At 30.1% G+C, this 12,702-nt stretch overlaps 3 protein-coding genes across 3 annotated transcripts; all 3 read left to right on the top strand.

Annotated features, from left to right (window-relative positions):
* The first annotated feature begins 423 nt into the window (after positions 1–423).
* Positions 424–1,379, top strand: ASCRUDRAFT_77072 (uncharacterized protein). The gene has a single exon (XM_020193716.1). It carries the CDS (start codon positions 823–825, stop codon positions 1,180–1,182), a length of 360 nt encoding a protein of 119 aa, XP_020045615.1. The 5' UTR covers positions 424–822; the 3' UTR covers positions 1,183–1,379.
* Positions 1,380–2,107: 728 nt separating this feature from the next.
* ASCRUDRAFT_82002 (uncharacterized protein) lies at positions 2,108–2,305 on the top strand (the record flags this gene model as incomplete). The annotated part of the gene is made up of 1 exon (XM_020194686.1): positions 2,108–2,305. One exon carries the CDS (start codon positions 2,108–2,110, stop codon positions 2,303–2,305), a length of 198 nt encoding a protein of 65 aa, XP_020045616.1.
* Positions 2,306–5,977: 3,672 nt separating this feature from the next.
* On the top strand, positions 5,978–6,336 carry ASCRUDRAFT_71671 (uncharacterized protein; the record flags this gene model as incomplete). Its single annotated transcript, XM_020191977.1, has 2 exons — positions 5,978–6,139; positions 6,166–6,336. The coding sequence occupies 2 exons, from the start codon at positions 5,978–5,980 to the stop codon at positions 6,334–6,336; spliced, it is 333 nt and encodes a 110-aa protein (XP_020045617.1).
* Between the last annotated feature and the right edge of the window lie 6,366 nt (positions 6,337–12,702).

Here is a 12,702-nt window from a genome sequence, read left to right on the forward strand (position 1 = left end):
CCTGATAGAACTACACCAAGTTTGTGATTCACAGCAAGTTTGTGATTCTGTGCGAATTGTTTTTTTCGACTGCTAATGTTTTTGAATTTTGTCAACAGTAATTCGATTATTACTTTGCAATTCACGATAGACAATCATAAAAGATGTTGCATTTTACTTTAGATTTATAAAATTAGTTGTCAAACCAAGTTTATTATACTATACGTTCTCGATACTGCTGTATAAAGCAAGCAGTCGATTCAACTGCAAATACGTCCTCAAAAGTGCTGTCGAATCTCAAAGAAACTATTGGGATGGTGAAACAAATTCTGACGAGTGAAAGCAATGAATTAATTTTTGTTACATCCATTGGTGAAATGTAATAATGATACCAATTATAAAAAATTCAAAAAGTAATAAATCATATAATTCTAACAATTCTATATCCTCATTGTCTAACTCAAACTCATCCTCTCAGTTCAACTCTATTATTAGGTTTAACAAATCAAATTCTCCAAATTCAACTCTGAAATCAAAATTTGACTTGTGATCTGGATTTTTGCTGTGGATTTGCCCAAATATGTTTCTACAGAACTAACGTTTGTGTTTTTGGTTCAGCAGCTGTGCCATGGTTAGTGAAAATTTTGGGTTGTGGTAAAAGTACATATAAGATTCATTAATGTTTTTTAGAATAAAATTATTATAAAATGCCCAAATATCCTTTAAAACATGATCTTTGGGATTCTGAATGTTTAAAGCTGAATAGTTCTATTTGACCATTCATAGTAGACAGCTCACTTCAATCGCTGGTATTGCAGTTAACATTAAACATAATTTTCAAAAATGAATCTCTCAACTGCTGATTTTATTGGGGGAAACAAGATGGTTTTCCCAGCACTCCTTCTCCAGTTTGGAAATACATATACTCTTCATCATCTTATTAGTAGTTTTTCGGGCTTTATCCTTGAATGCATAACAAATTTCAATTTAGAGCGGTCTGTAACTCTAATTCCTGCATCGCTAGCTTTCATAAGCGTGCTTCACTGTACGATCGACTACTTTGAAAATATGCTTGAGAATGTTCCTTTTCCGACAATAAATGTTCCGTTGAATTCAAACAGAATTACTTTCATCTGCCAGCAATGGGTTGAAAATGCAATAGTGGAGATTGCTGCCTCAGGATTTCTTTCTCAGGACTTTTAAATAAAACTAGTTCTCTAGGTTTCAAAATTTATGTTTATCCTAAACTAATCAAAACTTTTAAGGATCTTTAATTGATCTGCTTTTTGTGAATTCTGGAATAATAGTTGCCTGAGCTTGCGACTGGGTCTATACACTTTCATTTTTATATTTTAAAATAGTGAGCCATATATATATATATCTAATAAATTTATTAGTTCCGGTGCCCTAGAGTGATTTGAAATAAAAATATTATCAGTTTTGATTTTTGATATTGTTACAAATTTTTCGAAACTCTTTGGCACAAAACCCAATAAGTATTGTAGAGATTGTTTTTAGGATCTATAAACATCAAGGACCCAATACATAACATAATATTAATATGCAATCCAAGGAGTGCTACCAAAATGTACCTTAGAAGCAAAAACGAAAGTCATCATAATTTTATCGACAATAGAAAGAATAAAGTAAAAAGGGGAATTGATACAACCAGACCAACTTTTATAATACCATCGTACAGCTAGAGAAATTCAAAGATTTAATTAAAAACCCCAATTTATGTCTAATAGCTCAATATCCCATGCTTGTGCAATTGACCCTATCTAAATTCAACTTCCTTTAGCTGTTTTGGTTTCTAGAAACTTAAGATAAATGTTTTTAGTTATATCCTACCAAAGAAATCAGTAAGAAATCAGTAAGAAATTAGTTAGCTGTTACTTTTGGTTTTGTTATTGAATAATGAAGAATACCATTAATTAATAATCAATGGTTGTTATGTATAGTGACCTATATCAGTTATGTATATTACTCACAAATTGCATCAACAAATTTAAACTGGAAACCTAATGTTTGTGAATTGATTAATGTTAAAATATCTAATAATCTATATTAGTTAAATTGATTGAATTATCTTGAATACTTTAAAGTAAAGAACCTGAAATAAGTTTAGATGAAGATATGGAAGGATTATTTTAATGTTATTCAATCTGATTCAAAATGTATTTTGTTTTGGAATAATTATCTCAAGACTAACAACCTCACTGTTGACAATAACCACTTTCTGAATGCTTACATGTCCTCTTATAAAATTGGTCTTGTTGAAGGTGATCGCAAAGGTTCAAATAAGCTGATCAACCACTGTAAGTAAAATTAGAAAGTCAACTATACCTATTCATTTAAGAGTTTTATATATTTCATAAATCATGAATGATATAGTTAGAAATTTTTCATTATTAGGTTAGAACTACCTCGGTTAATGAAGAAGTAAATTTTTTTTTTCATCATCATTTTGCACCAGCACTTTGTACCCAATAACAAATTTAAAAAATTTCATTTATCTTATTGTTTTATGAATAACATTGAAAGTTTGTCTTTGATAATTAATACAAGGAAGTATTAGCTATCTCACACTTTAATTAATATAGCTCAAAGTTTATCCAGCTACGCAAAGCTCAATAAGTTGGATTTAGTTTTGTTTTTCAATAATAAAAAATTGAGAACTTATTGGAAATTAATTATTTGGATAGTTTATATCTTGCTTAGACCAAAATACTTGCAATCCGAGTTTTCCCCTTTCTAGCTAGTATCCGTTGGTTATAAACTTTTCTTGAACTCACAAATATCTTTCTTTTTATTTCTATTTTATTTATGATTGGTTTAGCAATAGCATTCTGTGTTTACTAAAATTTTTGTTTCCTATTTAATCTTGAACTATCTGACCTTTGATAAATGAAAAGCAGTTTCTGTCAGATAAGAATTGTTGTTGGGCTATTAATTATAAATTGGTTACTTTCGTTGATCATCATACTATTCCAAATTGCTGATAGCTCACTAACTAAAATAATAATAATTACTTTTTTATAATCATTTCAATGTATCTATCACTCAATTCAAAGCACTTTCATGTTTATTTTAAAATAATATTTACCAACAAGAAAACATTCAGGTATCGCTTGCCAGCTGATTAATGACATTAAAAATATTATATCATTTGATTTGAAAAACTATTGGGTAATTTTCTCAATTGAAAAATTCAATTTTCAAAGAATTAGAATCAATTCAAGTGTCAAAATGTCACGGTTTCAGGTTCAAATTCAGATGAGCATCATATTTCTTGATACATAGTTACCAATTGTTTAGTTTTACAGAATGAAAGATTATACGTGTAATATGATGCAATTCTCGTTATACATTTTTTGGGTTTTAATTCCCCATTTCTATGTTTTTTTACTTTTTATCGGTAATTGAATGACCCTATAAAAGATTTCTTGAAGTACAAATTTCCTTCAAATTTTGTTTACCATGCTGAGTATCCCAAAGATTTAAAATTCATTAAAAGTTCAAATTGTTAAATATTTCAAGAAAAAGAATATCAAAATAGTACTCTATCGATTTTTGTGTTGAAGAACTTCGAACAGTTCCCGGTTGTTTTGAAAATGCTGTACTTACATTTTGTGTTTATTTGCTGCTCAATTTAAACTAAATAAAACTCAACAAAAAAACAATATAGTTTTTTTTGAAGTTCAATAGTTGAAAAGTATCTAGCAAATAGTAACAATAATTAATATAATTTTCTCCAGTTTGCCAAATAATGTTTTGTTTTTTCAATCTCGCTAATATTGCAGCAGCTCAGAAATAGAGGTTCAAAAGAAATATAATTAAAATGTGATCGGACAATAGCTAAGAACAAAAATAGTCCAGTTAAAGAGCATAAATTGAAAATCAAACTTGCTTCAATCAAATAGTCACTGGATACATATATAAGAGTGGGTCTTAAAATATGTTGAAGAAGTAGAGTTTAAAACCTCTTTACTAGATAACTCAGCTTTATGTCACGAAATTCATTTCAATTAGGAAACAATTTTATGAAACAATTAATTTTACAAACAAATCGGGATAGCAGCATATCCAGTAATACAATTAATATTGTACAAATCACCAAATAAAAACCAAAAACATTGGAAATTAAAATCAAAACCTGAGTAGTCCAACGATGGTTATTGGTGAACAAGGTTGAGACTCTGATTCGAAAAAAACGTAAGACCTCATTTTTGGCTTAACCTCAAGCACTTTCACATAAAACAGATGAGTCCCAAAAGTTGCCATTCAAGAAAATAATTCAATAATCACAATAGCAAATACTATAGATTTCAAAATAATCTGGGAATTGTCAGAGATAGATATTTTTTGAATTATCTTTCACAGTCTTGTTGATACAATTTGGCCGCTTGGATAGTGAAAGGACAAACCTCTGCTCAACTTTGTGAAATTGTAACAGTTAGTTTAATTTGTGTTATTCCTGAATTTTGGAAAATAAAATGCAATTACTTAGGAAATAACCCGAATTGAATATTTATCAATCCAACACAGTCAGCAGAATTCTATTCTAAAATACTATTAAGGTGAAGTAGACATAAGAGTATTTCAGCTATGGAGCCGCAATGCTCTATTATAGTTGGGGCACGTACTCTCCCCAACCAAAGAAAGAGTCTCCTGCTGAGCAAGGATATGCTTGACTGCAGGGACATGCTGATCATGCGCGCTATATGCAGAGATGTTTCTGTTTGATGTTGTTAGGATCTTTTGATAGCAACCTTATTTTTCAGTGATCTCAGCCAAAGTGAGATAGCTTGATGGGTATTTCTCAAAAAGACGCAAGTGTCGCCGAACCGAGTTATCAACATGTACTTTCCATGCTGTGAACAACTTCAAGAGGATGTGAGCATTTCCTCCGCAAATCATTTATAGTATTGGTTGGTATCAGACAGGGTTATGTCTAAACTTTTACATGATTAACTTGATATACGTAATTTAATATTCAATCATAATCATTTGGCTTTGGTCCATTTAGTTTTTATTCCTTTAGTCTTATCTATATGATTTCATTTGTTTATTATTTCATACTTCTGCTCAAATATTTTATTTTGTATTTAAACAATAATTTAATTTATTTTTTAATTTAGATTTCGTTTAATGTTAATAATGAATCTTAAATTATTATTCAACTTAATATTCAAATCCATTTAATCTAATACTTGATATTCATATCTCAAACTGATTTAATCTTGTGGAACAACAAACATACTAAACTATACAGCGGATGGCACCAAAAACCAATTGGTTTTTGAGTCAATATCAACATAAATCAGGCAGTATCGATACCATTAATGATTCACCATTTGTAACATGTTTTATTTCCTTTTAATTCAACTGGTTTTTACAAGTCAAAAACCGTGAAAAGATACTGAAAATTATTAGTAATAAGTGAAGACAAGAGCACTGAGGGATTCTTGTGGGAAGTATCAATGCTTCAATCTCAAAATTAATCATACACATTTTACAGACAGAGACTTGTAGAAGCTTTTATAAAGAGTTATCCAGAAGTGCTTCCTTGATTATTCGATCTCGATCTCAATTCCTACTAACAATTCAGATTCTTCAAGTACTTTTGAACTATTTACTTTGTTCTTTGCTTACTGCTTAAACCAACAATGATCGTTGCTGGTTTTTGGCTCCATTAGTGATTAAATTTATTATCCTGTACAACTTGATATAAGCCTAATCTGAGTGATCTCAATCAATTGAAATTGGGGAAGGCTTCGTACTGTGATTCTTAAGTTCTGTTCATTTTTTAGAAGTAGCACTACCAACACAGTCAGAATCCGCAGCACTAAGAGTGTTAATGAAGATATAGCGAGAAACCCAACATCTAATAACGGTAAGAATACCGACAACATCTACTGTTCAAAAAAAAGGATTTCATCAGTTTGAGATAATTTCCAGTTGCTTTGTGGGTCCAAGAACAAACTTACTCACTAATATGTTTTCAAATAATGATCTTTATTTGGAGATTCCCGAAAGCGATGCTGATATGAACACTAAGAATCTCAATGATGGTGTTACTGGTACTCTTTACAGTAGCATCAATACTCATGACAAAAATCCTCCTGATACAGACATTGATTTATTAGAATTTAATCCAGTGGGCTTTACTCACACAATCCACAGATAATAATTCATAATATTAGTTCTTTAAGAAATATGAATGATAGCAAATATAAAAGTAAGAAGTTCAATAGTAAAAGTTATGAGAATAATAATACAGGCATAAACATTATCAAAAATACATTCAAAAGAGGAAGTTTGGTTAAAAATTACCAATCCTTTTATTGTATCTAAATAAAAAGCATCCAATGATTTCCACTAGAAAATTTGATTAACGACTAACTGTAATTTTAACTGAATATAAGTTTATAATTTATTGAAAAATAAAAATGATATCTTTAAGCCCTTACAAAAAGAAAATAGTGATGAAGCTATTATCATTAAAAGCCTTCCTTCAAGTTTTCTGATTCAAACAAACGAGGATATATCAAGACAAAAAAGGTGATTTTGAACAAATTTAATTGATATTAAAGAAAAAAATATTTTATCATCAAAAATCAATTTAAGTTTAATGCCATCACATATCTTAATGATGAACATGAGAGAGAAATCCAGCCATTTTTTTTGACAAGTATTATTATGGACAACAATAGAAGAATTGATTCCAATGAATCTGATGCCAACCTTAGTATTACAGAAATAGACGCTTTTGGGGTCGAGTTTGCAAAAAAGAAATCAAAGTCGTTACTCAAATAAGGCTGAATATGAGATTCATCAAAACCTATGTTGAATATTGTGGAAAAGCCAATAGAATTGAAAAATTCAAAACCGTTATCATTTTGTAATAGCTTTGAAGTATTGGCTAAAAAGCATAATAATTATAATTAATCTCAAGAATTTAAACATTGAAAAGTCATATGTTGGTTCAAGTACTAGTTTTGAATCAAACGAATTTGTGAAAAAATTTAAATGTATCGTTGAAAATTTCAAAGTGTGCTTTTATCATGTAGATCTTGAAGAAAAATAATTGAAAAGGTTTCTTAAAACCAATTTAATTAATGAGAAGTTTAGTTATTGACAAATTCAATTTGATCAACAATGATTCGCAAAAAGTCAAAAAACCTATGATTCCAGATAACAATTTGAATTTGGGCAATATAATTAGAAGATTAGAACCAATACAAACTAAACTTAAATAAACTCAATTCATTGCTAGATGTTATTCTTTCCAATTCGAATAGAATGACTGTTGAAATAAATACATCACTGGGTAAAAAGGCAAATGAAATTAATGAAATTGTCGAGAACGATATCCAATTCATCATTACTTTTGGATTCGAACCGACCTAATAAATGAAAGTGATTACAGTAACAAAATCATGATACACATAGAACCTCCTCGCAGAGGCCCACTTGTGCAAACCACCACAATAAGAAATGGACCCGGTCTGTTCTTTTTGGTCCCGCTGTATATTTCATTCTACGACCCCAGATTCGTCATATTTGCCTTCTCCAACCTCACATCCACGCAGTTGAGGAGCTGGCCATGGAGCCACTGCTGACTGAACTGGAAATCCAGCTGGACACCTCAAATAGGTTGGCCAAGCAACACAAGATGGGCATCGTTTTCTTCCATCAAGCTCACACAAACTGGACAGCACTGCGAACATTGGTTTTGGGCTATTTGGGTTGAAGACAACATTCGCAAGTTTAAGGTCAAAGGATGAATATATCTCCCTATCCCAAAATCCCAGCTCTTTGGCCCTGATGTTAGCCACGTTCATTCGTTTTCTTTTCTAGCAATTGGTTTGTGTCACCTCCAGCTTCTATTAGACTTGTCCTAATCTGTGGATAACTGAACCGAAATCTATAAACAAAAACCATTTACTAAATTTCGTTTTACCAATTTTGAGCCGAATTTCAATCTTGACCAGATTGGTTGTTGCAATGGCCACATTCCAGGACATATTTTAGACAGACGTCGACTGAAATATACCCACTTATAGAAATATTCTTGAATAAGAAAACCTTTTGTTTTCCACTACATTACAATAAACTTTTTCCTCAATAGTACTGTTGAGTTATTTAAATTCAACAAACTATTTAGCAATATCCTAATTTGAAAATTACTGTTGACTGTCTTTCCGACCATGCTCTTCATAAGGACTTATTCGGTCAAATTACTTTGAAAGTGAAAACCGAATTATTCACTACCACACGCGTCTTGATTTTATCAAGAAAATCATCACTCTTATTTATTTCATTCATCAACACAAATAATCAAAAAAAAACAAAATAAAGGCAACGATCATTTTGGTCTGATATCAAATTGATCTTAAAATTTTTGCTTTTTCATAGCTCTGAAATGAATCACCATGGCAAATTTTTCTCTCATTACAGAAATTATAATAGAAAAGAACAAAACTTCCTTAAAACTAGACATTTTTTATAATAAGCATATCTATTTCCATTGAATTTGATTGGAAGGGGCTGGAGCAACTTTATTAAATCTTATGCGACCGAGAACGTCACAGAACCTGTTATTTCGTCTCTACCCCAAATTACTACTCAAAAAAATAAATCCAAAATTTGCCATTACTATTTTTACATTACGATCATCATCTTTTTTGGTTTGTCTTAAGTTCATGAATTTCCCCAACTACCAAACACCTTTTCTTAATAACAAGTTCAGCTGTATCTTTTTAGTAATTGCAAACAAATTGAAGAAGTTAATTATCTGTTGCTACGCATGAGCTTTGGAAAAAGTATAATGATGATCAGCACAATTTCCTTAACCGGCAGAAAAAAAAATTGATGTTAATCAAATTTCATCAATCAGATTCAATTTTTCTGCTTTTTTGCATTTGTCGTTATTACTGGTCCACACCCCTTAATATTTTCAACTTCTTATAAAATGGTAACTGAACATTATTACCATTTGTTCTACTACCGATAACAATGACCATATTGATAATAATAATTTAATAATATTAATAACAACAATAATAACAGTAACAACAGTAACAACAATGACAACAATAACAACCGTACTAAAAATTTAAATAGAATAAGGACTAGCAGGGCTGACCACAAACCAAAAAGCGAATTGGCTACTCTATCACTCATTACTTGAAATTTAACATCCAAATTTCACAGCTAAGGTCTCACTCAATTATTAATAGATTCTTTTCCTTCAGAATTCTCTTGCACTTTGCAAATATTGTTTTTATCAACTACCCCTAACAATGGATAACCATTCTAGACTTTGAATTATTTCTTTAGGACTGTGTAGATTGTTGAGAATAATACGTCTCTACAATTTGAGTTTTGGATAATCTTTGTTATTATACACCATTTTAGAAATAATTAATTTTTTAAAATTGCATCTTTTATGCTGTTGACGAAAGTAACCAAATTTCTAGAAACCGCAGGAGGCTTTAACATTTTCATTTTCATTTTTTCTCTTTTTTTACGGTCATAGAAATTTCTATAAATTGAACGAAATATCCTTCACAATTTACTAGTTGAAATTTCTTCTTTGTTACAATCACGATTTCAAAGCAGTTTTAATCAAAACATATCTTCAAAACCACTATTAACTACTAATTTAACTAACAACCAAATTTATAATCACGCCTATCTTTTAAAATGATGAAAATTCAAGTTCTTTACTATATTATTTCGTTTTTTGTTGCTGCAAACGCTATCCCTGTACCCTAAGCTGAAGCATCAGCCGGCGCAGTTGAGTCTACAGTTGAGCCTACAGTTGAAACTAAAGCAGAATTGATTGTTGAAGACTTGAAAAAACGTAGTGACAATGGTAACGAAAATGGTAATGTCAATGGTAACGCCAATGGTGCTGGCAGCTGGAATGAAAACTATAATGGTAATTCTAATGGTGGCTACTGGGGCTATTCAGGATATAATGGTAACAAAAATGGTAACAAAAATGGTAACAAAAATGGTAACGAAAATGGTAACGAAAATGGTGCTGGAGGCAACAACGGTAATGGAAATGGTAACAGTAATGGTAATGGAAATTGAAGCCATTAACAACAATTAAGATTTTACCCTATATCAGCGTCAATCGTTATGCTAAGAACATATTTAAGAGTACACATATTTCCCAAAGTTCAAATTCATCATTTTAATATGTTTTTTTCATTTCTAAATTTTTTTTATTCCTAAATTTCCTTTTCTTTTCATTCCCAAGTCTTTGTTTCACTAACATCCTTTAATACCTTTTTGAATATTTTTTGAACTGAAAACTTGGTAGAAATTTTCGATTTACCTATTACTATTAATTTTCTTTAAATTAGGGTTTTGATAGTTTCAATTTTTTTTATATCTTACTGTTTGATTAGCTTTTAGATTAGCCTTAATTAACATTGATTTTTTTCCAAACGTCTTCGGAATTGAGAAACTCTCAAGACAACACAAGATATTCAATTGGGAAATTGAAATCTTGCAATTTAAATTTTTCATTTAGTTTGAATATGAATTAATTATTTCTTTGTATAAACGTATCTAATCATTGCCATAAAGAGTTTTCTATGTTTCTCCTATGTCTTTTTCAAAGATTTTAATTGAAATTAGAATCATATAGAAAATTCAGTAAATTACAAAATCTATTCAAAATGAACATTTGATATCCTGAGATTCTTTATTTGATGTACCTACCCAATGATTTAAGCTGGTTGAAGTAACAGGTTTTTCAAAACATTGAAGTAATCGGAAAAGTCAATTGGGTAGTAGGAGATTATTATATTGGCAGAAAGTGACAATAATCACTGTTTTATTTGGTATCTTTCAGGTAAACAACAATGAAAATGATCAAAAAGAATCTTCTAGTACAGATGATAATTTTGATGACGATACAAATAATATTGGCACCAATTTTGAACTAGCTTGTGATGTATTTGAAACGGTTTGAAGAATAGGAAAAAATTGACAAGAGTTATAATTTTTAAAATGTATAAATTTGAAAAAAATTGGTGATGTTTATTAAACAATCCAGTGCTGATTTCTTGAAAAGTTTGATTATTCCTTTGCAAACTATCTTTATCATACGAATTCAATTTTGAAGATTGAGAAAGCAAATTCCAATCTATTGAGCATATTCAAAAAGCAATCAACAATGTTGAGTTAACACATAAAAGATTGCTCTTGCTGAAAAATCTGTTCAGTGATCAAGTCGATAATGCCCTAATTAATAATTTGAAAGGTAAAATATATTTCCTTGATAAGGATATTAAAGGTCATGTTTCATTGGTTGAAAAATTGAAGAATTAAAGGATTAAAGAATTGAAGAATTGAAGAATTGAAGAATTGAAGAATTGAAGAAAAAGCTAAATGATCCACTGTACGACTCTACCCAAGAAATTAAAGAGCAACAAATTCTCTAATTAAAGCACTATTAAGTCAGTCAACTAAAGAAAAGATTCCAGCAGACAATAAAGCTCGTCACAAAGTTGTTGATCAAATCCTAGAGGAAGAAAATGTATCAAAACCTAATAACGAAAGATTTGTACATACTATAGTGAATGACATTACTGCAATAGTAGAGAAAGAAAAATTAAACCAAAAAAAAAAAAGAAAAATCTTATAAAAAAAGCTGAAGAGAAATAATCACCAAATATAAAGTACTACAGAGTATTACCAAACCCATCAAACGAATAGAAAAATTTTCAATTCATAGTATTGCTGAGGTTTGTTTTAATCATCTTTAAGCAAATCCAATCAGCTTCTTTATCAGATATATAATTTGGATTGTATTTAGGTGCTACTTCTCCTCCAAAATCTATTATTTTAATTTCATTTTTATCATTAATCAATAATCAATGTTACTAGGTTTTAAGTTGCCATAAAAAGCCTTATATATGTGTAGATAATTAATGACATCTTTAATTTGCTTGAGGATTTCTTTGTTTATTTTATTTAAATGCTCCCCTTCAAAATATTCTAGGTCAATTCTAATAACTGTTCCATTTTCATTTAAAATCAATCGGTTAAATTCAATTATATTTTTATGTTTTACAATATTTAAAATATTAAATTCTCTTTATTTCTCTACTTTTTATCAATAGGCTATCATTATTATCCAGATCTAAATATTTATCGTAATACTTGAAAAAAACATAATCTAGGACTTCATCATGGTCTTCAAAGTATTCATTTAACATTATCTATCTTTTTGTTGTAGGAAGTAATAATATTTCCAGCAAGATCTTATTCAAACAGTGAAATGATATTATTTATTGGTTTCCAAATATTAAATGATCTTCTGAGCAAACAACATATTTTGCAGTTTGTGAAAAGTCACAGCATTAAGTTATTTCACCGAATGAGAGGCACACAATATTTACTTCTTTCTTGGATATATAGACAGTTAACAACAATAATAAGACACTAAAGATAGTTAAACCACAGCAATTTTGCTATCCTCGGTACATTCAAGGAAGGTTAAGGTTTTGCAGATATGCAATCAGAAGTCACTGTCGAAGAGGGAGGACGAACTACGGATGGAGTCCGCAGCAATATGCAGCATATAGTCTCATACGTAATGTGGTGGCAGTATTTGTATTCTTTCTCAGCACAAACGTGACTGCCGCTGCTGTCGATGCTGCGTGGTGAGAAGCAACTGGGCTAAAATCTGCTCTC

Source organism: Ascoidea rubescens (assembly GCF_001661345.1).
Source record: "Ascoidea rubescens DSM 1968 unplaced genomic scaffold ASCRUscaffold_12, whole genome shotgun sequence".
In the NCBI taxonomy this organism is placed as follows: Eukaryota; Fungi; Ascomycota; class Saccharomycetes; order Ascoideales; family Ascoideaceae; genus Ascoidea; species Ascoidea rubescens.